Source organism: Meles meles, chromosome 9 (genome assembly GCF_922984935.1).
Source record: "Meles meles chromosome 9, mMelMel3.1 paternal haplotype, whole genome shotgun sequence".
In the NCBI taxonomy this organism is placed as follows: Eukaryota; Metazoa; Chordata; class Mammalia; order Carnivora; family Mustelidae; genus Meles; species Meles meles.
Window position 1 is genome coordinate 90,716,973 of NC_060074.1, and position 26,991 is coordinate 90,743,963.

General features: G+C 35.4%; 1 protein-coding gene across 1 annotated transcript in view; it reads left to right on the forward strand.

Moving 5' to 3' along the window:
• Window positions 1–26,991, forward strand: part of LRP1B (LDL receptor related protein 1B) — a 2,013,404-nt gene that overhangs the window by 1,286,773 nt on the left and 699,640 nt on the right. Inside the window, exon 22 of the mRNA XM_046019480.1 lies at window positions 21,739–21,939. Coding sequence (XP_045875436.1) covers window positions 21,739–21,939 — 201 coding nt within the window. The remainder of the gene's footprint in view (window positions 1–21,738; window positions 21,940–26,991) is intronic.

A 26,991-nucleotide genomic window follows, 5' to 3' on the forward strand; every position in this document is an offset into this window, starting at 1 on the left:
AATAAACCTAACCAAAGAGGCAAAGAATCTGTACTCAGAAAACTATAGAATACTCATGAAAGAAATTGAGGAAGACACAAAGAAGTGGAAAAATGTTCCACACTCACAGACTGGAAGAACAAATATTGTGAAAATATCTATGCTACCTCTAGCAATCTATACATTTAATGCAATCCCTATCAAAATACCATCAATTTTTTTCACAGAAATGGAACAAATAATCCTGAAATTTGTATGGAACCAGAAAAGACCCTGAATAACCAGAGGAATGTTAAAAAAGAAAAGCAAAACTGGTGGTATCATAATTCTAGACTTGAAGCTCTACTGCAAAGCTGTAATAATCAAAACAGTATGGTACTGGCACAAAACGAGACACATAGATCAGTGGAACAGAATAGAGATCCCAGAAAAAGACTCTCAACTCTATGGTCAAATAATCTTTGACCAAGCAAGAAAGAATGTTAATGGAAAAATGACAGTCTCTTCAAAAAGTGGTGTTGGGAAAATTGGACAGCAACAACATGCAGAACAAAACTGGACCATTTTCTTACATCATGCATAAATACAGACTCAAAATGGATGAAAGACCTCAATGTGAGGCAGGAATCCTTCAAAATTCTTGAGGAGGATACTGGCAGCAACCTCTTTGACCTCAGTTGCAACAACTTCTTCCTAGACACATTGTCAAAGTCAATGGAAGCAAAGACAAAAGTGAACTATTAGAACTTCATCAAGATCAAAAGATTTTGCACAGCAAAGGAAACAGTAAACAAAACAAAGACAACCAACAGAATGGGAGAAGATATTTGCAAATGACATATCTGATAAAGGGCTAGTATCCAAAATCTATATAAAGAACTTATCAAAATCAACATCCAATGAACAAATAATCCAATCAAGAAATGGGCAGAGGACATGAACAGACATTTCTTCAAAGAAAACATCTAGATGGCCAACAGACACCTGAAAAAGTGCTTAATATCACTTGGCATCAGGGAAATACAAATCAAAACCACAAGGAGATACCACCTCACACCAGTCAGAATGGCTAAAGTCAGGAAATGCCAGATGTTGGCGAGGATGAGGAGAAAGGGGACCCCTCCTACCCTGTTGTTGGGAATGCAAGTTGGTGCAGCCACTCTGGAAAACAGTATAAAGTTTCCTTAAAAAGTTGAAAGTAGAGCTACCCTACGACCAAGTAATTGCACTACTGGGTATTTACCCCAATGATACAAACGTGATTTGAAGGGGCAACTGTACCCCAATGCCAATAGCAAGAATGTCCATAATAGCCAAACTATGGAAAGAGCCCAGATATCCATTGACAGATGAATGGATAAAGACTATGTGGGGGATATATATATATATATATATATATATATATATATATATATATATATACTAGCCATCAAAAATTGAAATCTTGCCATTTGCAATGGTGTGGATGGAACTAGAGGCTATTATGCTAAGCGAAATAAGTCAATCAGAGAAAGACAATTATCAAATGATCTTACTGATATGAGTGATTTGTGAAACAAGGCAGAGGAAAATAGGGGGAGAGAGAGAGGAAAAAATGAAGCAGGATGAAACCAGAGAGGGAGACAAACCATAAGACACAATCTCAGGAAACAAACTGAGGGCTGCTGGAATAGCGGGGAGTAGTAGGAATGGGTTAGCTGGGAGATGGACATTGGGGAGGGTATATGTTATGGTAAGCACTGTGAATTGCATAAGACTGACTGATGAATCATAGACCTGCACCCCTGAAACAAATAATACAATATATGATAATTTAAAAAAAATACATTCAGACTTTTGGGTAAAATTAATGAAATTAACCCAAACCCTCTATAAGTCATTTTGAAATTGCAGATCATCAGATACTGAAACTACCAGAAAGAAAATCAGATTATCTAAGAAGATTATAAGAAATGCCACAAGAAAATGGAGTATAAGAAGCTGAGGGAAAAACACTTTCAGGCTAATATTCTTGGTAAATATTCCGGGTAAAATATTATTCCAGATAATTTAGTCATACAAAGTACATGGGATTTTTCCATACAAAGCCTCACTAAGAAAATTATTAAGTAATAGCAAAATAGGATTTGGTGAGAAAATGAGAAAGAGAAGTTTAGGGACCAAAATAAAATATTGTTGAGATTAACAACTACAACAAAACCAACCAGAGTTTAATGATAAAAATGCAATCTTCAATAAAGATTTTGAAGTCTGAATATCTTACATTAAATAATATGCTATTGACTTCTATATAGCAAAAAATATAGGAACCATAATAAGAAAACTATATTAGAAGAATAAAATTTTACTCATTTACCATAGCCCATAAAAAATCAAATGGATGAAAAATAAGCAAGAATGTAGATCTAAAGAATTAATGCTTAGAACAAATTAATAAAAATATAGTTCAATTCTTAGAAGTCAAAAAAGATGAACCTTCTTTTACAGGCTTATGATATATTTTTTTAATAACTATTGTCACAAACAACTCAATAAATTCCAAGAAGTAGAAATGATGCAGACAAAATCACCTGATCATAGTATAATAAAACTAATAATTTTGAAGAGTAATACCATCCCTGCATTTGGAACTTTAATAATAAAAACACTCAATATCTTAATTCTAGAGACAATAAAACTTAAATTGTAGAAAGTTTAGAAAATAAAGATTTGTACATAGTAGAACATATGGAATATAAATAAAGAATTGCTAAAAGGAAAAATTCATAACTTTGCACATTTGTATGCAATGTCCCAAACTCTTAGTCATTTTTTAACCTTTAATAACTTCAGAAGTATAAATGCTATAACACCAAAGAACCAAAGACATCATCTGAAACTTCAATTATTTATATTTAACATGTTGTTAGTTTTGTGAATCTTGAATAATGAATGTTTAAGTTTGTTTCTAGTAGTTTATAGTAGTTTGCCATCTTCAACTAGTGAAACTGAAACAAAAAATAATAACATTAAGTGTTATACTCTAAATTAACAAAATTACATGTAACTAAGACCCAATTTATAAAAGTATAGCAAATTTAGATAAACTTTCAAATAATATTTATGCTTGTAACATTTATATTTTTAAATTTATTAAAGGTTAAAACTGCTCTAAGACTTTAAGACACCTATATTTACATTAAAAATTTAAATATGTATTTTTAACAATATGTAGAAAAGACAATACTCATCAATCATCCTTATGCTTTCCTCTATCTCTCAACTCTCTTGCAGTTATATTCAGAACAGGTGACTAGTTTTATGGACTAATGGATTATATCACTTCCATACTAAGGCACTTAAGCTAGAAAGTCAAATATTTAGTGGAATTACTTTTTTTTTTTCAATATCAGATTGGTGATTATTAACAAAACCAATAATACCCTATGTTGGTGAGAGTAAATGAAGCAGACACTGATGTCACTATATATTGATGAAACTATAAGGAAGGCCATTTGGCAATATGTATCTAAGTTTAAAATGTGAATACACTTTCACAATTCCACCTCTAAAGCCTTATCCTACAAATAATGCATGGTGGAGTGATGTGTACAAGATATTCATTTATATTATATTCTTTAAAGATTGGAATAATGCATTCAATAAGCTTAACTCTAAAAGTATGTAGATAGCCTTACCTGTACACCAAATAGTTGACAATGTACAGAAAGCATTCTCCATACACAAAAGTCAAATTAGAATTCAGCATCAAAAAAATTAGAAAGACAGGGTAATTGTGTGGCTTAGTTGGCTAAGTGCCCACCTTTGGCTCAGGTCATGATTCCAAGGACTTGAATTTGAGTCCTATGTCAGGCTCCCTGCTCAGTGGAGAATCTGGTTCTCCCTCTTCCTCTGCCCCTACCCTCACTCCTGGTCTCTCTGTCTCACTTTTTCTCAAACAAACAAACAAACAAAAAAACAGAAGACCATGAATTTGAAAATTAAAATCATAATTCAAAATAATCAAGATTAATAAAGATATCCTAATATATACATTTAAGTATTTAGAACTGAATGACAAGGAATATACTGCACAATTAAGTTTTTGTGAAAGCCTTTTTTTTTTTTTTAGTACACTTAATTTTTAGAACAGTTTTAGGTTCATAACAAAAGTGAGAGGAAAGAACAGAGTTCCCATATAGCCCCTGTTACCGCTATACACACAACTTCCTTTACTATCAGCATTCCACAACAGAATGACTTATTGCAGTTGATGAACTTACATTCCTACTTTGACATATCACCCAAAGTCCATAATTTACATTAAAATTTACTCTTGGTATTATACAAACTATGGATTTGGACAAATGTGTAATGATGTACGATGTGCCACCATAGTGTCATACAGAGTGATTTCATTGCCCTAAATATCTCTGTGCTCTGCCTATCCACATCCCCTTTCCCCCAACCCCTGGAAACCACTGATGTGTTTATCTCTACCTTAGATGGAAATTGCTGTTTTGGTGGTCATCAGGGATAATAACTATGTGAGTTCAGAAAATTAGCAAACATCTCTAAGTTTCAATTTTCTTTTTTTTTTAAGATTTGATTTATTTATTTGACAGATATCACAAGTAAGCATGCAGAGAGAGAGCAGGAAGCAGGCTCCTTGCTGAGCAGAGAGCCCAATGTGGGCCTTGATCTCAGGACTCTGAGATCACGACCTGAGCTGAAGGCAGAGACTTAACCCACTAAGCCACCCAGGTGCCCCTAAGTTTCAATTTTCTAATCTGAAAATTGAGATAATAATTACATTGATATCATAGTTGATATCATCATCATAAATAGGACATACATTCAGTGACTGGAACACAATATGAGTTTGATGAATGATAACATTGACCATTATTACTATATTTTGACTTCTTTTTCTATAAGATTTGACCTTTCTCTGCAACACATGCCCTCTCTGAAATCTTTCCTTATAAACTCTCTTGGATTGTACTCTATTCATTCACCATCTAGATTCTTTTTCTTTTTTTTTTTTTTAATTTCACTTTTCATTGTCTGTCCCATAAACCTAAGGGGGTGGGGGAAGACTTGTTAAATGCATAATGTGTTTCAGACATTGTGTAGATTTTTCTCTTAATTTCTTTGTTTTGCTCCTTCTCATCTTTCTGCAAGGTATCCATAGAATTTTCTTTTGTTCCCAAAGTTTCAACCTTCACTCCCAGGTAAATGTTTACCAAATTCCTATCACTGGAATTCAACCCAACCTTCAAACTCATTTTTTTTTTTTCTCAATGCTATGCTGAACATCTCACTTTTTCTCTGAAGCCAAAAATTTTTCCGTATTTCTCTGTTTGTTTTAAAAACATCTTCAAGGGGTGCCTGGGTGGCTCAGTGGGTTAAAGTCTCTGCCTTTGGCTCAGGTCTTGATCCTAGAGTCTGGGATCAAACCCCACATCAGGCTGTCTGCTCAGCAGGGAACCTGCTCCCCCATCTCTCTCTTCCTGCCTCTCTGCCTACTTGTGATCTCTGTCTGTCAAATAAATAAATAAAACATCTTTTTTAAAAAATAAAAATAAAAACATCTTCAACCCGCTAAACATTTGGATTTAAAGCAGAAAGCACCTCTGCCTTCTGCTCAGGTCATGATCCCAGGGTCCTGGGATCAAGCCCCGCATGGGGGGGGGGGTCTCTGCTCAGCGGGGAGCCTGCTTCCTCCTCTCTCTCTCTGTCTGCCTCTCTGCCTACTTGTGATCTCTGTCTATCAAATAAACAAATAAAAATCTTTAAAAAAATAAAGCAGAAAGTGCATTTTGACATTCTAACATGTCATCATTTTTTAGGTCCTACTGATGCTATATCTACAATTTCTCTACTGTCACTCATTCTGCTCTTTCCACTCACATATCATAACATATGGTAAACCTGAATTATCTGTCACTCAGACCACTGTGTGACCTATTGTGTTTGCCCCCGACAATAATTCCCCTTTAATATGTTCTACACATAGCTTTGGCTCCCTCTTACCTCATAACTTACCTGAGCACATACTCTCTCAAAATCTTTTAATGGCTCTCCATTGTTTATGATTAAGAGACATCTCATGAATTAGCAGTCAACATTACATGAACTGACTTCGAACTGCCTTATTATTGTTTCTGCACCCACTCCTGACTTTATAACTTTACATTGGAGTTGCATGTTGTGTGTGCATTAGGTTCAGCAAATAACACTAAAACCCTGTGTGATCAAAGTGGCCATTAAAAATCATACATTAAACTCAGTATACATGGTTCTGTGTTTATAGTTCTGATTGAAATTTGTACATATAGCTGTGGTATTAAGAAAATAATGTTTAGCATAAAATAAGGAATACATGTACAAGATAGAATTTTAGAGTGGGTTCACTCAGAAATGGAGAGATCAATTTAGAGTTGATTTATTTCAAAAATCTATGCTCTGACACATTCCTGTTGAGTAGCAAGAGTATTCAGCATACTATTAAATTATCTCTCTTTTTCTGTTTTACTTGCTTTTTATTTTGTAGAAGGATTAAAACTGTATATCTTAGCTATCTAAATGATTTTTTTTTCTGTTTCCGTATGTAATATTCACCGACACCCTTCAAGACACCTTTCCAAATAACATCTCACTAAATCTTGCTCTCAACCTTCAGGTCATATATATTTTCTACATTTTTGAAATTCCATGGCACTCTGTGATCCTTATATGGCTTTTATCTTACTCTTTTTTTATATGTGTTCAGTGTAGAACTTTTGTCAGTATTAGACTTACTGCTTCACCAGGTGAGAAATCTGTCTTTCCCATCTTTTTTACATTTTTCAATAGCTAGGCAAACACATTACACTCAATAAATAATTGATGAATTGAATTGAAGCCAGCATTGTTAAAGAAATAAATATGCATGTAGTTTTTAAATTCAGTAGTGTAAATTTTTTTTTAAAAAATTGTAACTTAGAAAGACATTATGCTATATTGAGTAAATCCATTTGAATTTTCTCAAATTCACTTCTTTACATATCCATATTCTTTTTTTTTTTAAGATTTATTTGAGAAAGAGAGAGAGTGCAAGTGGGGGAGGAGGAGAGGGAGAGAAACCCTCAAGCAGATTCCCTGCTGAGCACAAAGTCTGAAAATGGATTTAATCCCAGGACCTTGAGATCATGACCTGAATCGCATGAGTTGGATGCCCATCCGAGACATTCAGACACACCCATACCCCTATTTTTAATATTAACTGCCAATTGTATCCCAAACAGCATAACAAAATTATGCTGTTATAACATATGATGTCTTTTATAAAGTTAAAAATGAGTCAAGCAGTTTACAAAATGATAAATCTATTTTTTAAACACCCCAAATAGTATTTTTTTAAAGATTTTATTTATTTATTTGACAGACAGAGATCACAAGCAGGCAGAGAGGCAGGCAGAAAGAGAGAAGAGGAAGGAGGCTCCCCACTGAGCAGAGAGCCTGACGCGGGGCTCGATCCCAGGACCTTGGGACCATGACCCCAGCCGAAGGCAGAGGCTTTAACCTACTGAGTCATCCAGGTGCCCCTAAACACCCAAAATAGTTTAAGAGAAAGAGAAACTCTAGAACTGATCATAGAAATTTATTTTGGTAAAGAAGTACAATTTCTAATGATTTCAGAAATTCTTAGTTTCACTATTGCTGTTGACATCATACTGGCTTTTATCCTAAACTACATATTTCAAAATAATAAAAATAAAAATAGTCCTTAAAATGCCCCAAGTGCATGCATGTGTGTTTATGTTTGCATATTGTTTGATTTCACTAGTTGTCATGATACCAACATACTGATTATTATTGTTTGTTGTTGCTGCTTTGTTACTTGGTCATTCCTATTCTCTTTGCTCAAAGGGAAAAACTGCAGTTTCTGTAACATTCTTGCACACATAGTTATCAATAGAAAACATCATTATAAATATATCAGAAAAGAGTATATAAAAACTCAACTTGATAATAAACACCTATTTTCAGCATGTAGGTTTAAAGTGTAATTAGTAGGGCTTGTGCACACACACACACACACACACACACACACACAGGAGGAGAAGTAGGAGACCTAAATTTTGTCTGGTGTCAGGAATTTAGCTAGTTATCAAAGCATTCTGAACACCTACAAACTCAACAGGAGATAGAAGAAAAGAATATCAGCAATTCTATGAACAGAAAAGTGACCACTTTCTGGAAGATAGGACGTGCACGGAAAAGTGAATCTGAGGTGACACATGGGAAGAAACACCACGGGGGGAGGGGCTGGCTCCCAGCAAGTGGTAGAGCAGCAGAACACAAAATTGGAAATTTTAGAAGTCTGTTCTGTGGAGGGAAGTCCCTCCAGTGTCTAAGCGGGGGTGGAATACTTGCAGGGATAGTGTTGTCTCAGGACCCTTGGGGTCACAGAAAGACCAGGGGTGCCTGAGTGCAGCAGATCTTCCAGGTATCAGAGTGGCTGAAAGATGGAGCCAAGGAGGGGCTCTCAGCTTAGGGTTACCTTAAACTGTGATCTGAGGCAAAGTTGGACCACTACTCTTTGAGCAGAGACCCCACAAGTGGCAGATCCAGGGAAAGCCCCTGCTTCCTTCACTGGAAGGAGCAGCACGGGAGTACACTGCAGGAATCAGATGGGTTTGGAGACTCCCAACAGGGCTGTGTGCCAGAGATAGAAGAGCTTTGTCCCAGGCTGGGAGAGTTCCTACTGCAGCCAGAGACCAGGGAGACAGAAGGGATTGACTGCTTTTCTCTGAGCACACACAGAGGAGCTGGGTCCTGAGCTCTCAGCTCCTCTGGGCTGGAGATTGCCAGATAGGCCACCATTTTGATTCTCATCCTCCAAAGTTGTACAGAAAGCATTCAGCGAACAAAAGCTACCAAGAGCAAACCCAAGCAGATTACTTAGCCTGGTCCCTGGCAAGGGCAGTGCAATTCCACCTTAAGCAAAGACATTTGAGATTCACTGCCAACAGGCCCCTTCCCCGGAAGGTCAGCAAGAACATCCAGCCAAAACCAAGTTTACTGATCAAAGAGAACAGCAAAACACTAGCACTAGAGGAATACAGCACAAAGAATTCATGGCTTTTTCCTCATGATTCTTTAGTCTTTCAAACTTAATTTTTTAAATTTTCTTTATTTTTTTCTGTTTTTTTTTTTTTAATTTTCCTTTTTCTTATTTTAACATAAATCTTATCAATTCCTTTTTATTTTTTTTTTAGTTTCCATTTTTATAGTCATTCTATCCCTTCATTGTATTTAGCTTTATTTTTCTGTGTGTGTGTGTGTGTGTGTGTGTGTGTGTGTGTGTGCATGTGCACAAGTTTTTCTTTCTTTAAAATTTTGGGATACAGTTTCTTCTAATGGAACAAAATATACCCTAAATCTAGTGCATGACATTGTTTTAGTCTCCTGCCTGATCACATTCTCTCCTTGTTTCTTTTATTTTCTTTCTTTTTTCAACCAACTTCTTATCAATTTCTTTTTAAAAATCTTTTTAAATTTTCATCTTTACAGTCATATTCCATCCCTTTATCGTTTTTACCCTCATTTTTGTACATATATGGGTTTTTCTTTTTTAAAACTTTGGGAAGCAGTTTCTTCTAATAAACCAAAATACAGCCAAAATCAGGCATGTGGCTCTGTTCTATTCACCAGCCTGATCATATATATTTTTTCCTTTCCTTTTCTCCCCCTACCCCCAGGTTTCTGGTCTTTTATGATTTGTTTAGTGAATATTTTTCTGGGTTCGTTGTCACCCTTTAGCATTTTCTTCTCTCATTCATCTATTCTTCTCTGGACAAAATGACGAAGCAGAAAAACTAATCTCAAAAAAAAAAAAATGAAAAAGAACAAGAGACAGTACCAACTGCTAGGGACCTAATCAATAAGGACATTAGTAAGATGTTTGAACTGAAGTTCAGAAGGGTAATTATAAAGATACTAGTTGGGCTTGAGAAAAGTGTAGAAGATGCTGGAGAATCCCTTTCTGGAGAAATAAAAGAACTAAAATCTAACCAAGTTAAAATTTTTAAAAAAGCTATTAATGAGGTACAATAAAAAATGGATGGTCTTACTGCTAGGATAAATGAGCAGAAGAGAGAATTAGTGATCTAGAAGATCAACTGATGGAGAATAAAGAAGCTGGGAAAAAGTTAAACTACTTGGATCATGAGGGGAGGACTTGAGAGAGAAGTGATACTATAAGATGAAACAATATTAGAATAATGGGATCCTAGAATAAGAAGAAAGTGAGTGGGAGCAGAAGGTATATTTCCTAGGGGAGGGTAAGTCACAAGTTCAATTCAACATAGAATTTTCATCATGCATCTGCAGAAACTATCAAATTTTATGGCACACATGTATACATCTCATCATCGTGATTTTAAAATGAGCTATTTTGGGGGGGTCATGCAAAATTTGGTAGAAGGAAAATAGTATAAATGGATTCAGTGAAAAATTCTCCTTTCCTACTCTAGTTTTCCATACTTCAGGTCTTCTTCACCAGAAGCAATCACTATTAGCTATTTCTTATGCAGCCTCCCAGAAAGAGTTCATGTAGAGACAACTTGTCCATAAACTTGTATTGATATGTGTATAGAATTATAATTCTAGATATTGGTAATCACATAAATATCTTCTAACATATAAGAAAACCTACCACAACTTTGGTTTTGTGGGCCATTTTTATTCATATGTTTTGGAGACTTGTTGTTTTCATCTCTTTTTTTATTCATTATTTTTATTGACATATAATGTATTATTTGCCCCAGGGGTACAGGTCTGTGAATCGTCAGGCTTATACATTTCACAGCACTCACTGTATCACATACTGTCCCCAATGTCCATAAAACAACTACACTCTCCCCAACCCCCACTCCTGCCAGCAACCCTCAATTTGTTTTGTGAGATTAAGAGTCTTTTATGGTTTGTTTTCATCCCGATTCCATCTTGTTTCATTTTTTTCCTTCCCTACCCCCCAACACTCCCACCATGCTTTTTGAAATTCCTCATATCAGAGAGATCATATGATAATTGTCTTTCTCTAATTGACTTATTTTGCTCAGTGTAATACCATCTAGTTCCAACCACGTTGTTGCAAATGGCAAGATATCTTTTTCTTTTGATGGCTGCATAATATTTCATTGTATATATACACCATATATCTACCACATCTTCTTTATCCATTAATCTGTTGATGGACATCTAGGTTCTTTCCATAGTTTGGCTATAGTGGACATTGCTGCTATAAACATTCAGATACCTGTAACCCTTCAGGTCACTACATTTGTATCTTTAGGGTAAACACCACAAATGTGACTGCTGAGTTGTAGGGTAGCAAAAGTTTCAACTTCTTGAGGAACCTCCATACTGTTTTCCAGAATGGCTACACCAGCTTGCATTCCCACCAACAGTGTAGGAGGGTATCCCTTTTTTTGCATCCTCTCCAAAATCTGTCATTTCCTGACATGTTAACATTAGCCATGGGGTGGTATCTCATTGTGGTTTTGATTTGTATTTCCCTGATACCAAGTGATGTAGAGCACTTTTTCATGTGTCTGTTGGCCATCTGGAAGAAATGTTTGTTCATGTCCTCTGCCCATTACTTCATTGAATTATTTGTTCTTTGGGTGTTGATTTTTATAAGTTCTTTATAGATTTTGGATACTAGCCCTTTATCTGATATGTCATTTGTGAATATCTTCTCACATTTTCTTTGTTGTCCTCTGGTTTTGCTGACTGTTTCCTTTTCTGTGCAAAAGCTTTTGATCTTGATGAAGTCCCAATAGTTCATTTTAGCCCTTGCTTCCCTTGTCTTTGGTGATGTTTCTAGAAAGAAGTTGCTGCAGCTGAAGTCGAAGGGGTTGCTGCCTGTATTCTTCTCAAGGATTTTGATGGATTCTTGTCTCACATTGAGGTTGCTCATCCATTTTGAGTCTATTTTTGTGTGTGGTGTAAGGAAATGGTCCAGTGTCATTATTCCACATGTAGCTGTCCAATTTTCACAGCACCATTTGTTGAAGAGACTGTCTTTTTTCCATTGGATATTCTTTCCTGCTTGGTTGAAGATTGGTTGACCATAGAGTTGGGGGTCTATTTCTGGGCTCTCTATTCTGTTCCATTGATCTATGTGTCTGTTTTTATGCCAGTACCATACTGTCTTGATGACAGCTTTGTAATAGAGCTTAATGTCTAGATTTGTGATGCCAGCAACTTTGGCTTTCTTCTTTAACAATCCTCGGCTATTCGAAGTCTTTTCTGGATCTGTATAAAGTTTTGGGTTATTTGTTTCATTTCTTTGAAAAAAAATTGATTGTATTTTGATAGGGGTTGTATTAAATGTGTAGATTGCTTTAGGTAGCATAGACATTTTCACAATATTTGTTCTTCCAATCCGTGAACATGGAACATTTTTCTATTTCTTTGTGTCTTCCTCAATTTCTTTCACGGGTATTCTATAGTTTTCTGAGTACAGATTATTTGCCTCTTTGGTTAGGTTTATCCCTAGGTATTTTACAGTTTGGGTGCAGTGGTAAATGGGATTGACTCCTTAATCTCTCTTTCTTCTGTCTTGCTGTTGGTGTATAGAAATACAACTGATTTCTGTGCATTGATTTTATATCCTGACACTTTACTGAATTCCTGTATGAGTTCTAGTAGTTTTGGAATGGAGTCTTTTGGCGTTTTCCACATAAAGTATCAGACCATCTGCAAAGAGTGAGAATTTGACTTCTTCTTTGCCAAATTGGGTGTCTTTTATTTCTTTTTGTTGACTGGCTGCTGAGGCTAGGACTTCTAGTACAATTTTGAATAGCAGTGGTGATGGTAGACATCCCTGCTGTATTCCTGACCTTAGGGGAAAAGCTCTCTGTTTTTTCCCATTGAGAATTATATTCACTGTGGGTTTTTCATGGATGGCTTTTTATGATATTGAGGTATATATCTTCTATCCCTATACTGTGGAGAGTTTTGATCAAGAAAGGATGCTGTACTTTATCAAATGCTTTTTCAATATCTATTGAGAGTATCATGTGATTCTTGTTCTTTCTTTTATTAATGTATTGTATCACATTAATTGATTTGCAGATGTTGAACCAACCTTGTAGCACAGGAATATCCCACTTGGTTAGGATGAGTAATCCTTTTAATGTACTGTTGGATCCTATTGACTAATACTTTGGTGAGAATTTTTGCATCTGTGTTCATGAAGGATATTGGTCTGTAATTCTCCTTTTTGATAGGGTCTTTGCCTTGTTTGGAGTCAAGGTAATTCTGGCATCATAAAATTCATTTGGAAGTTTTCCTTCCATTTCTATTTTTTGGAACAGTTTCAGGAGAATAGGTATTAATTCTTCTTTAAATGTTTGGCAGAATTCCTCTGGGAGACCATCTGGCCCTGGGCTCTTGTTTGTTGGGAGATTTTTGATGACTGCTTCAATCTCCTTGCTGGTTATAGGTCTGTTCAGGTTTTCTGTTTCTTCATGGTTCAGTTTTGGTGATTTATATCTCTCTAGGAATGCATCCATTCCTTCCAGATTGTCAAATTTGTTGGCATATAGTTGTTCATAATATGTTCCTATAATTCTGTGTATTTCTTTTGTGTTGGTCATGATCTCTCCTCTTTCATTCATTATTTGATTTTTTTAGGTTCTTGGTCTTTTTTTTTTTTTAATAAGTCTGGCCAGGGTTTATCAAACTTAATAATTCTTTCAAAGAACCAGCTCCTAGATTTGTTGATTTTTTTCTACTGTTGTTTTGGTTTCTATTTCATTGTTTTCTGCTCTAATCTTTATTATTTTTCTTCTCCTGCTGGGTTTAAGCATTCTTTGCTGTTCTTTCTCCAGTTCTTTTAAGAGTAGGGTTAGGTTTTGTACTTGCAACTGTTCTTGTTTCTTGAGAAATGCTTGTATCACTATATACTTTCCTCTCAGGACCACCTTTGCCATATGCCACAGATTTTGGAACAGTTGTGTTTTCATTTCCGTTTGTTTCCATGATTTTTTTTCAATTCTTCTTTAATTTCCTGGTTGACCCATTCATTCTTCAGTAGGATGCTCTTTAGCCTCCATATACTTGAGTTCTTTCCAGCTTTCCTCTTGTGATTGAGTTGTAGCTTCAGAGCATTGTGGTTTGAAAATATGTAGGGAATGATTCCAAACTTTTGGTACCAGTTGAGAACTGATTTGTGACCCAGGATGTGATCTATTCTGGAGAATGTTCTATGTGCAATAGAGAAGAATGTGTATTCTGTTGCTTTGGCTTGGAATATTCTGAATATATCCGTGATGTCCATCTGGTCCAGTGTGTCAATTAAAGCCTTTATTTCCTTGTTAATATTTTCTTGGATGATTTGTCTATTTCTGTGACAGATCATCAGTAGTAGTCCCCTACTATTATTGTATTATTATTGATGTGTTTCTTTGATTTTGTTATTAATTGGTTTATATAATTGGCTGCTCCCATATTAGGGGCATAGATATTTAAAATTGTTAGATCTTCTTGTTGGACAGACCCTTTAATTATGACATAGTGTCTTTCCTCATCTCTTATTATAATCTTTGGCTTAAAATTTGTTTTATCTGATAAAGGATTACCACCCTAGCTTTCTTCAGATGTCCCTCACCAAGGTAAATTGTTTTCCACTCCCTCACTTTAAATCTTGAGGTGTATTTGGGTCTAAAATGAGTTTATTGTAGACAGCATATCAGAGTCTTTTTTTTTTTTTTTTGAAGATTTTATTTATTTGACAGACAGAGATCACAAGTAGGCAGAGAGGCAGGTAGAGAGAGAGGAAGGGAAGCAGGCTGCCTGCTGAGCAGAAAGCCTGGTGTGGGGCTTGATCCCAGGACCCTGAGATCATCATCTGAGGCAAAGGCAGAGGCTTTAACCCACTGAGCTGCCCAGGTGCCCCAGAGTCTTGTTTTTTTAATCCATTCTGATGCCCTGTGTCTTTTGATTGGAGACATTTAACCTTTTTACATTCAAGGCACAATATTGAAAGATATTAATTTGGTGCCATTGTTTTGCCTGCAAGGGGACCGTTACTGTATATTGTCTCTGTTCCTTTCTGGTCTACTACTTTTAGGCTCTCTCTGGTTAGAGGAACCCTTTCAATATTTCCTGTAGGGCTGGTTTGGTGTTTGCAAATTCTTTTAATTTTTGTTTGTCCTGGAAGCTTTTTATCTCTCCTGCTATTTTCAGGACAGCCTGATGGATATAGTATTCTTGGCTGCATATTTTTCTCATTTAGTGCTCTGAATATATCATGTCACTTCTTTCTAGCTTGCGAGGTCTCTGTGGTTAACTCTGCTGCCAGTGTAATATTTCTACTGTTGTATATTACAGACTTCTTGTCCCAAGCTTCTTTCAGGATTTTCTCTTTGTCACTAAGACTAGTATGTTTTACTATTAGATGACCTAGTTTATATTGATTTTGAGGGCGTTTCTCTGTGCCTCCTGGATTTTGAAGCTTTATCCCTTTGCCATATTAGGAAAATTCTTTACTATAATTCATCCCAATATACCTTCTGCCCCTCTCTGTCTTTCTTTTTCTTCTGGGATCCCAATTATTCTAATATTGTTTCCTTGTGGCATCACTTATCTCTCGAATTCTCCCCTCATGTTCCAGTAGGTGTTTGTCTCTCTTTTGCTCCCTTTTTGATTCCCTGTCATTTGGTCTTCTATACCACTAATTCACTCTTCTGCCTCTTTTATTCTAGCAGTAAGCATCTCCATTTTTTATTGCATCTCATTAATAGCTTTTCTAAATTTCAACTTGGTTAGATTTTAGTTCTTTTATTTATCCAGAAAGGGTTTTTCTAATATCTTCCATGTCTTTTTTGAGCCCAGATAGCTCCTTGATAATCGTCATTCTGAACTCTAGTTCTGACATATTACCAATATCTGTATTGATTAGGTCCCTAGTCCTTGATACTGCCTCTTGCTTTATTTTTTGTGGTGAGTTTTTCCACCTTGTCATTTTATTCAGATAGGAATATATGAATGATAGAATAAAATATTAAAGGGGTGGTAAAGATCCCCCCAAAATGTATGGTAACCAAATCAGAAGAGACCCAAAACTGGAGGAAGAAGAAAGGGGGAAAAAAGAAATTAAAAATTAAAAATTAAAAAAAAAGAAATATGTATTATACTGATGAATAGAACAGAGCCACCTACTTTATTTTGGGTGTATTCTGGTCTCTTAGAAGAAATTACCTCCCAAAGTGTTAAAGAAAGAAAACCTTATATGTATACAAAAATAACAGTAAACATAATGAAGAGTTGGAATATGACTGTAAGGTGACAATTTTTAAAAATTTCTAAAAATGGAATTGATAAGATAAATTGGTTGGAAAAAGAGGAGAGAATTTGCTCAGGCTGGAGACTAGAACAAAGCTATGTGCTAGATTTAGGGTATATTTTAATCTATTAGAAGAAATTGTATCCCAGAATTTGAAAGGAAAAACCTATATGTATACAAAAAATAAAGTTGAATACAATGGAGGGATAAAATATTACTATAAAATGAAGATTTAAATTTTTTTAAAAAAAGGTATTGTTAAGATAAACTAAAAAACGTTGAAAGAGGAAAGAGGAAAATTTTAAAAATCTAATAAGAAAAAATAAAATTTAACAAACTTAACTTTGAAAGACTTAAGGATCATGGAAAAAAAGCCATGAATTCTATGCATTGCTTTCCCCTAGCTCTGGAGTTCCGCTGTTCTCATTGAATTTGGTCTTGGCTGGATGTTCTTGCTGATCTTCTGTGAGAGGGGCCATTTGCAGTGAGTCTCAAATGCCTTTGCCTGAGGTAGAATTGCACTGCTCTTGCCAGGGGCCAGGATAAGTAACCCACTTGGGTTTGCTCTCAGTAGCTTTTGTTTCCTAAGCCCTTTCTGTAGAGCTTTGGGGGACAGAAATGAAAATGGCAGCCTCACAGTCTGCAGATGGAGTGAGCCGAGAGCTCAGGGCCCCACTTCTCAGTGCACCCTCAGAGAAAAGCAGTTAAATCCTCCCAACTCCCTAGTCTCTGGCCGCACTCTGAGCTCATGTGGCCTGTAACTGAATGTTTCTTTCTCTGGTGCACAGCCATGTTTGGAGTCTCCAAACCCAGCAGATTGCTGGCACTCACCCCCGTGCCACTCCTCCCAGAGGCGGATGGAGGGGATCCCTCCAGATCTGCCACTTGTGGGGTCCCTGCTTGAAGAGCAATGGCCCAGATGTGCCTTGGATCATGGGTTAAGGTAACTCCTTGGTTCCATCTCTGTAGTCAGCTTCTCCATTGTGATACCTGGGAACTCTGCCACACTCAGATGCCCCTGGTCTTTCTGTGACCCTGAGACCACACTGTCCCTGTGAGGGCTCCACCCCAGGTAGTGGGTCCCTCATCACTGGAGTGATGTCCCTCATGGGAGCTGACTTCTAAAAGTTCTGATTTTGTGCTCTGCTGCTCAATCACTTGCCAGGAGCTGGCTCCTCCCCCTGCATTCCATCTTCCCATCATTTTGGATTCACTTCTCTGAACCCCTACCTTCCAGAAAATGGTTGATTTTCTGTTCCTAGAATTGCTGCTTCTATCTCCTGTTGAGTTTGTAGGTGTTTTGAATGGTTTGATAACTACCTAGCTGAACTCCTCGGACCTGATGTCATTTCAGGTCCTCTGCCATCTTGCTTCCTGTTTGGATATTGTGTTATATTACCTGAGTAGAATTCTCTCATTCTTTTTCACTTAAGTGTGCAATTTCAGTGCACAGATGCATTGTAATTGATATCACCAGTTTTTCAATAATTATTTAAGCTGTTATCAGTCTTTTGCTAGTATATAGGAAGCAGCAACACGTGTCTTTATAATGCATCCTTGTGCATTTGGGCAAACCTGTTAATAAGATAACGTCTAAAATTAGAATTACTCTGGTGAAGAATTAATGCATTTATTATTTGTTAGATTTTGTAAGATTGCCCTAGACAGATTATTCTGATTTGAAGCCCCCTCAGTATTGGGGATGTTGCTTACAATCTTGTTAAATCTATCTTTCTGTTATTCTTTTTTTTAACCTAAACCAATCTGGCAGAGGAAAAAATTTATTTCAAATTGCTTTTTTAGCTTTTTCATTAAAAGATATTTTTGGTCATCATATGTTTGTAAGTCATTATTGATTCATTAATTTTACTATTGTTTTTTTGATCTTTGTTTTGTTTATTTGTAATAGTCCTTTTATATTTTAAAGAAAGAAAGCCCCTTTTCCACATATAATAAAAATTTTTCTAGTTTACCACCTTTGTGTTGAACTTATAGTGAGATTATATTGTTGCAATGTGGAATCAAATGTATTTATGAGATTGTTTACAAATTTGTTCATATATTCTGGATATGTGTAATGACTATTTCAAATCTTTGTTGTTTTGTTTTCATATCTATTTTGTTCTAGAATGTGTACACATTTATCATTGTTATTTTAAAATGATTACTTCTTTGATCCACTTAGAATATGTTTTAGCATGGAGGTTCCTCAAAATGTTGAAAATAGAACTACCCTATGACCCAGCAATTGCACTACTGGGTATTTACCCTAAAGATACAAACATAGTGATCCGAAGGGGCACGTGTACCCGAATGTTTATAGCAGCAATGTCTACAATAGCCAAACTATGGAAAGAACCTAGATGTCCATCAACAGATGAATGGATAAAGAAGATGTGGTATATATACACAATGGAATACTATGCAGCCATCAAAAGAAATGAAATCATGCCATTTGCGACGACGTGGATGGAACTAGAGCGTATCATGCTTAGTGAAATAAGTCAATCAGAGAAAGACAACTATCATATGATCTCCCTGATATGAGGACATGGAGAAGCAACATGGGGGGGTAGGGGGATAGGAGAAGAATAAATGAAACAAGATGGGATTGGGAGGGAGACAAACCATAAATGACTCTTAATTTCACAAAACAAACTGGGGGTTGCTGGGCGGAGGTGGGATTGGGAGAGGGGGAGGGTGCTATGGACATTGGGGAGGGTAAGTGCTATTGTGAGCGCTGTGAAGTGTGTAAACCTGGCGATTCATAGACCTGTACCCCTGGGGATAAAAATACATTATATGTTTATTAAAAAAAAAAATTTGGAAGGGGAGGTGAACCATAAGAGACTATGGACTCTGAAAAACAACCTGAGGGTTTTGAAGGGTCAAGGGTGGGAGGTTGGGGGAACAGGTGGTGGGTAATGGGGAGGGCACGTTTTGCATGGAGCACTGGGTGTTGTGCAAAAAGAATGAATACTGTTACGCTGAAAAAATAAATAAAATGGGGAAAAAGAAAAAAGAATATGTTTTAGTGTAAGGATCAAGATTCAGCTTTTTTTTTTCCCCCTCCAGATGGCTAAGCAGTGTTCCTTGCATTACCAATTTTGTAATTCCATTATCTGTACTATTTTGAATAGCCAATTTTGTATATTAAAACCATATACCAGGTAGATGAGTATTTGATATTTCTATCCTATCAATTGTTGATGTGTTGATTGATATTCTGTTAAAAATATTTTGACTGGGGGCACCTGGGTGGCTCAGTGGTTTAAGCTGCTGCCTTTGGCTCAGGTCATGATCTCAGGGTCCGGGGATCGAGTCCCGCATCGGGCTCTCTGCTCGGCAGGGATCCTGCTTCCCTCTCACTCTCTGTGCCTGCCTCTCTGCCTACTTGTGATCTCTCTGCCTACTTGTGATCTCTCTCTGTCAAATAAATAAATAAAATCTTTAAAAAAAATATTTTGACTGTTGTTAGTTCAAAATACTTCTAAATAGTTGGCATTTACAGTTCCTACTCATAAATTTCTTCTCTTTTTTATGAAGAGTCCAAATGTTATTTGCATTCTTATTTTCTTAAATTTAGGATAAGCTTATAGGATTGTAATAATATTGTTACTATTTTATTGGGACTAATTTGGGGAAAATATTTTACAGATATAAAGCTTCTCTAAGACCAAACTATTTCTTTATCCAAGACTTCTTTTGGGTTTGTTTGTATACTTTTTAATTTTATGCATATACATTCTCTATACTTCTTATATAGTCAACCTAAATACTTTGTTTTATGATAGATTTTTAAATCCATCTTCTACTATAGTCTATTGAGATATAAAACCTACAGATTCCTGTATAGTTTTTGAAATTAGCTATCTTTTAAAAAAATTCTTACGTTCTTATCATTTTCAGTTTTTATTGATTTTATGATTATTTGATTATATTAACTGCATATAATGATACTCTTCTAATTTTATACCTCACTTATTTCTGTTATCTAATTGTATTATATAGTATTTCCAGGATAATATAAATTATAACATTATTAGTTTTATTTGTGATATAAAGGCAAAGCTTATAATGTTTCTCCATTTATATCAAATTGAACAGTGAAATCTCCATGATTCCTTTTTTTTTTTAAGGTTTTATTTGACAGAGAAATAGAGAGAAAGCACAAGTAGGCAGAGTAACAGGCAGAGGTTGAGGGAGAAGGAGGCTCTCTGCTGAGCAGGGAACCTGAGGTGGGGCTGGATCCTGGGTCCCTGAGATCATGACCTGAGCCTAAGACAGCTGCTTAACAGACTGAGCTACCCAGGTGCCCCATCATTTCTTATTTTAAGAGTGTTTTTGTCAGTAACTAATGTTGATTATGAGATGTATGTATATTAACTATGGAACTGATGATTTGTGCTTTTTTTTCTCATTTGACTTCATAGCATGGAAAATTGTTTATGTATTTCTGCAAATGAAACATCTTTTCACCAATATTTTGATTATTTTAAAATTTAGTAACCTTTAAGTTTGACATAGACATATGAATATATAGACTCTGACATATACAATCTAGTATTTTTCTTTTCCCTTTCATTTGCCCTACTCCTTTTATGAGTTGTTGGTATACAGTCAGCTAATAACCAGTATTTATCTTCAAGTCCAATTTTTATTTACATTATACCTTAACATTGCATAATCCAGAGAAGATAATTACTTAGAAGAAAAACATAACCATTCAGGAAAATTTTAGAGTGAAAAAAGATTGACATAGACAGTGGCCATTGCTTTCTCTGTCTTTCGAGTTATTACTTTTGAAAACTGCTGGCTAAACAAGAATCATTTTTTTCCCTTTCAAAGTCAATAAAGAAAAACACATTTCAATAACACCTGTCTGTATATACCTTAGCTATCAAGATGTTTAATAACATTTATATTTTATGAAAGGGAATACACATGTCTAGGTGTGAGAAAGAGTTAAGGTCTTGGGCTTATAAATGTAAACAGAAGGACCTATTCTACTGTGAAATAAACCATTTGCTTTAATTTAGGGTTGCAAAATCACAGATAACATGTACCTGAATTTAGATCTTTAAAAGTGACTTACATACAAATGCTTGCTTAGTGTTTTTTGTTTTGTTTTGTTTTGTTTTGTTTTTCTTTAAGTATCATAATGAAGCTTTCAATAAGTCCACAAGTCATTTTATTAATAGGGCTAGACAATAACTTGAAACCAAGGAAAATATTAAGGCTTTAACTTTAACATCATTTTAACTGGAGTGTGAGACGTATTCAAAAAGCCATGAAAATAAACTGTCAGACTATCAGCAAATAGATTTCTTGGTAATAGCACATAGTTCTGCCACTGACTAAAAACAGTAATGACTATTCATTATGACAGTGACTTAATTACAACAATCAAATGGATGATGTTTCTGTTCCCAAAGGGAGATGCATCAACAAAGCATGGATATGTGATGGAGATATCGATTGTGAAGATCAGTCAGATGAAGATGATTGTGACAGTTTTTTATGTGGACCACCCAAGTACCCTTGTGCTAATGACACTTCAGCCTGCCTTCAGCCAGAGAAACTCTGTAATGGGAGAAGGGACTGTCCAGATGGGTCTGATGAAGGAGATCTCTGTGGTATTGCATGTTTCACTGATTTGTTTCTTTCTGGAGACTAGAAACATTTAGTCCACCTGCTGATACTTATAGTAGCATACAGTCCTTCCATTTATTTCCTTTAAATATAATGTTTAGCATCAAATCCTATCTCCATTTTTCAGGGACTGTAAGTCTATTGAAGGTTTTTAAAATATGATCAGAAATTTCTGAAAATGAAGCAGAAAAGGTTGGACTCTAGCCAACTAACTTAATTGTATAATTGTGATCATTATTTAGAGCTCTGGATGGTTAATGCTGTTTCCACAATGAAATGATTATTTTTTTTGTCAGTGAATCATTCTCAACAAGAGAACCTTTTTATTACAGAACTATGGGATAGAATTTACTAACATCCAGTGGATTTTATCATACCTTCCAATAATTACAATAGAAATATGTTTTTTTTTTAAGACGAAAGGAAAGGAAGAAATTGAACAATAAAACCAACTGAATATTATTCAAGTTTATATAATTTTCTCTGAAGTTTTTAGTCATCTTACAATAGCTTTTTTGGGCATGCTCTATCTAGTTAAAATGATTATTTCAATCTGATAGCTTTTGAGCTTTGAAATCACTTTTGACTAGTCATCTTTTTTATGCCAACCAGAACATATAAAGAAAATTACATTTCCTTCTCTGTGGGGAGATCAGACATATAGCAAGGAGATTTTTAAAATATGTTTTCTAGATAATACTGAAGGTGATATCAATAGAGTAATGAGGAAAGGTTTAAAGGAATGATAAGAACAATAATGAGGTGACTAGGGACTGAGAAAATGACTTTAGGAAATGATGAAGCTACCTAATTGAAAATAAAAAAGACAACTACATTTAAGCCTAAAGTTATCATATTTTGATCTGAATTGAGTACTAATAGAATACTGAGTGATAAAAAAATCTGTTATTATGTTTTAAATTTATGCAATAAATGTCCTTTCTTCCAAAGATTCTGTGATTCTATAAAATACCCTTGAAACAGTAACTTCAACAATCTTCATTCAGTGATGCTAAAATTATTTATTTATTTATTTATAAAGACACTTATTTTTAGAGAGAGAAAGAGAGAGCAGAGGGAGGGGCAGAAGGAGAGGCAAAGAGAGAATCTGAAACAGACTCCCCTATCAGCATAGAGCTGAATGCTAAAAAGACTGAGGTACCCTTGTGATGCTAAAATTTAAACAAAAAGACTCAATCCCCACCACCTTCCCCCCAAAATCCTAAAATTAAGCAACAAATACAAGGTAACAGGTACAGCTTATCTGTATTTACTTCTTTTTCTCCCAGCTTATTCCCCTTATGGAGTAGATTGGTGATGGAAATATCTCTTGCATTACCGTATGTGAGGACTGCTCATGAAGGTTGTAAGAGCAATTCTGAAAGAAGGAAACTATCTATACTCTTAAAATTGAATATGTGTAAATATAGGAAAATATTGAGATTTTGACAGGTTTAAATTATATTCTTCAGTTACTTCAATTAAATTATCTAGGCAGGTAACTTAATTTCTTGAAATGTCAGATTCTTCAAAACAAAAAAGGAGATGATGATATTGAGCAGGAAATCAAGGTAATAATGCACTATAGATATTGAAAGAAATTATCTTTTCTCAACCTTCAGGTTAAATGAAGGCAAAGAAGACAAAATACAATCATTAAGAAAAATGAAAATAATGTTATAAAAACACAGCCTTCTTTACCCGTCCTTGCTCTCTGAATTAGTAAAATAAAAGAGCAAAAGGGATTTCTTCTGAATCTATTTATTTATTTACCTCAAGACTGAAAATTGGTTCTTACTATCAAGCCACTATATTCATCAGCTTAGGAACTTTGCTCAAACATTTCAAAGAATTACAGGTGTGAAAGAGGTTACAATAAAGCTATGTGTGGTCATACCAGAAAGGATGAAAGTCAGTTTCATCCTACTTATAGCACTATGGCATACTGAAGTCCTAGACTGTCTCCTTTGTGAGGTGAAGTTGAAGGAAAGTTAGGGAAATGAAAATCAAAAACAAATACTGGTCAAAGGATTGAATTACTTTCTATGGTTCTCCTTTTCCTACCTTTTGTGTGTACCTTTGTACTGTAGTTTGTAGATGGAATCTTTATAGGCAATATTGGTACCTGTAGAGAAATGGCACCTTGGTCTCTTATTTTCAGGATCCTTGCCCATCAGTCGTAGGTTAGATCCTGTCCAGCTAAGGAGGCTATTGGTTTATGAGTGCTGCAGCAGCAGCCCTAATAAGTCATTTACCCAGTGGATATAAAAGATATACCATGTGAATTAACTTTAAATAATTGGCATGCATTTGGCTAGTAGCTAGGAAATTCTTTTTAGAGAGAGAGAGAGTCCCAAAGGCAAAAGAGGTTTTTTGTTTGTTTGTTTTGTTTTGTTTTAACCATATGTTGTAAATGATGAAAATGTAGGTTTTGCCCTCTTCATGTTTACTCCTTTGAAATAGTTTTCAAAAAGCTGTTCATTTATTTTTTTAATGTTCCCTCCTTTACCATCTTCTGTTAAAAAGGTAACAGGAATTGATTGATATCCTATTCCTCAATACACGTAAATTTGTACAAAATATATTGTATGAAAATAATTTGTAATCTGTAGACTTAATACTTGGGAGATATCCTAGAATGGAAAAATCATGCTCTTTGGCTAGTGAAGAGATTCTTGTTTCCTCCAGGTAAATCTGATCTGTAAAACAAAATCAAAACCAAAACAAAAATCAGTAAAGGAACACTGAATGAAATAATTTTCTTAATCCTAGTGAAAAGATATTTTTCTCAGGGGGCTTTTCAAATGATTTCAAGGGGAAATGGATATACTTTAAGAAATGGATATTGTTTAAGAAACAAATGAGAAAAATCTTGAATCATTCAAGACTAAAGTTAACTGTTAAACCTTGCTATAAGTGTATGTCAAAGAAAAACAAAGCTGTACTCTGGGTAAAATGGGGAGGATTGATTTTTTTTTAAAGATTTTATTTATTTATTTGACAGAGAGAAAGATCACAAGTAGGCAGAGAGGCAGACAGAGAGAGAGGGGGAAGCAGGCTCCCTGCTGAGCAGAGAGCCTGATGCGGGGCTCGATCCCAGAACCCTGAGATCATGACCTGAGCCGAAGGCAGAGGCTTAACCCACTGAGCCACCCAGGCGCCCCGGGAGGATTGATTTTATTCAGTATTTATTATTGCAACAGAAAAGAATATTTCTTGTGGACTGAAATCAAATTCTCTGAAACAAAAGACTAGAAGCATTTTGAAGCCTGGAGTATGGTAAGGGAAAGGCACCAAGAGGTGATAAGGGGGTTGACCCATGTGACTAGGCCATTGGTGCTTATCCCAGAGAAAAAACAAATTTCTCTTATCTTTGACTAGAGACGGTGGTACAACTCAAAATCAAGCACCCACAGGGTTGGGAGCAAGAGTGAAAGAGTTATCTTCTTGAGTGTTTGCATTTCAAAGAGATATTTCTCAAGTCCTTGAAAAGACAGTTCTGGGTGGTAGAAGATTACGTATTCAATGTTCAGAGAAAATAGTTATAACTGCACATTTTTTAAAGTAATTATTCTAAGGTGAGGTTCCAGGGCCTGTCTATCACCAGATTTTGGCTGGAGCAAACGGAAATTCTCCTACCAGCATAGAGCTTTCTCAAGCAGGTACTTTAATAGAGCTGGAGTCATACTAGGAAGGCTGTCCTAAGCAGTTAGAAACTATGTTAGAAACTATGCTAGTGTTTGGTGAAATCTCTTTTTGGGTGGTGACGGGAGTATGATTGGGGAAGGGAGTAAAGATTGAAATTATTTATACTAAGGGTCTGCAATTTTTATAAGCCAGTTTGAGGACTAGTTGAACAGAAGTCTCGGAGAAACCTGACTAGAGCTTGATCAATGAGAAATTCTTTTTTGGTAATAAAAATTTAAAAGAGAGTTGAAGGATTAGGACATCTGGTTGGCTCAGTCAGTTAAGGGTCTGCCTTTGGCTCAGGTCATGATCCCAGGGTTGGATCAAGTCCCGCACTGGGCTCCGTGCTCTACCATGAAACTGCTTCTTCCTTTTCCTCTGTCTGCCATTCCCCCTGCCTGTGCTCTTTCTCTCTTTCTCTCTCTCTCTCTCTTAAATAAATAAAATTTAAAAAAATAAATAAAAGAAAGAAAAGAAACAAAGTTTCAGGATATAATGACATGTTTAGGGTTAAGGAGGAATTAACAAGGGACTAGCCACACAAATACTGGCATTAAATTTATATGATCGATTTTAGATATCAATGTAAATTTTATTTTTTAAAAAAATCTATGACTTCATCCCACTGATAGTATCAGAACAGTCATATTTGAAATAAGCTAAAAGAACTATAACAATTTTTTTTCACCTGGGTATGATGATACTTCTTTACAGTAATTCTCTTGAAAAAGAATGACATTTGAAATAAATGGGGAAAATACCTTAAAATGACTCTTGTTTTGAAATGACTATGATATGGGTGAATAAACATATTTAGGAGAGCCAAATGAATCTACTTTTTTCTTCTAAAATAATGCCAAACTTGAATTCTTAGAGAAAATAGTTAATATGATAATTTTCTTTTTCTTATTTTTGTAACTTCTTTTCTGGTGACAAATAGTATGAAGAAAAGTTGACCTATATAGTACTTAAAAAATGTAGAAATATTTTTAAAGTGTTATACTTAAGCTCAGTTTCTGAACTAGATAAATTTTCATATACAGCAGGAAATATTTGAGGTGCATAAATGACTATTACTGTAATTTGTCAATCATTGAACAACATTCTGTTTTAGCATGTCTCAAAAAACACCTAATCAGACAGGTTTTGAAAACAACTTAAAAATATTTTTAAAGTGAAGGAAGGCAAAGCTTCTTTTAGCCTTATTCCTATGTATCTAGTAATAGATAGGAATAGGTAGTAACGTGTTTGAAAAAAACAGTTATCTGCTATTTTCATCAATGCATAAGTAGGTCATCTTGAAATTTTCACAGATGGACCAGTAGTGGCCCAATTTGGGGGTAACTGTG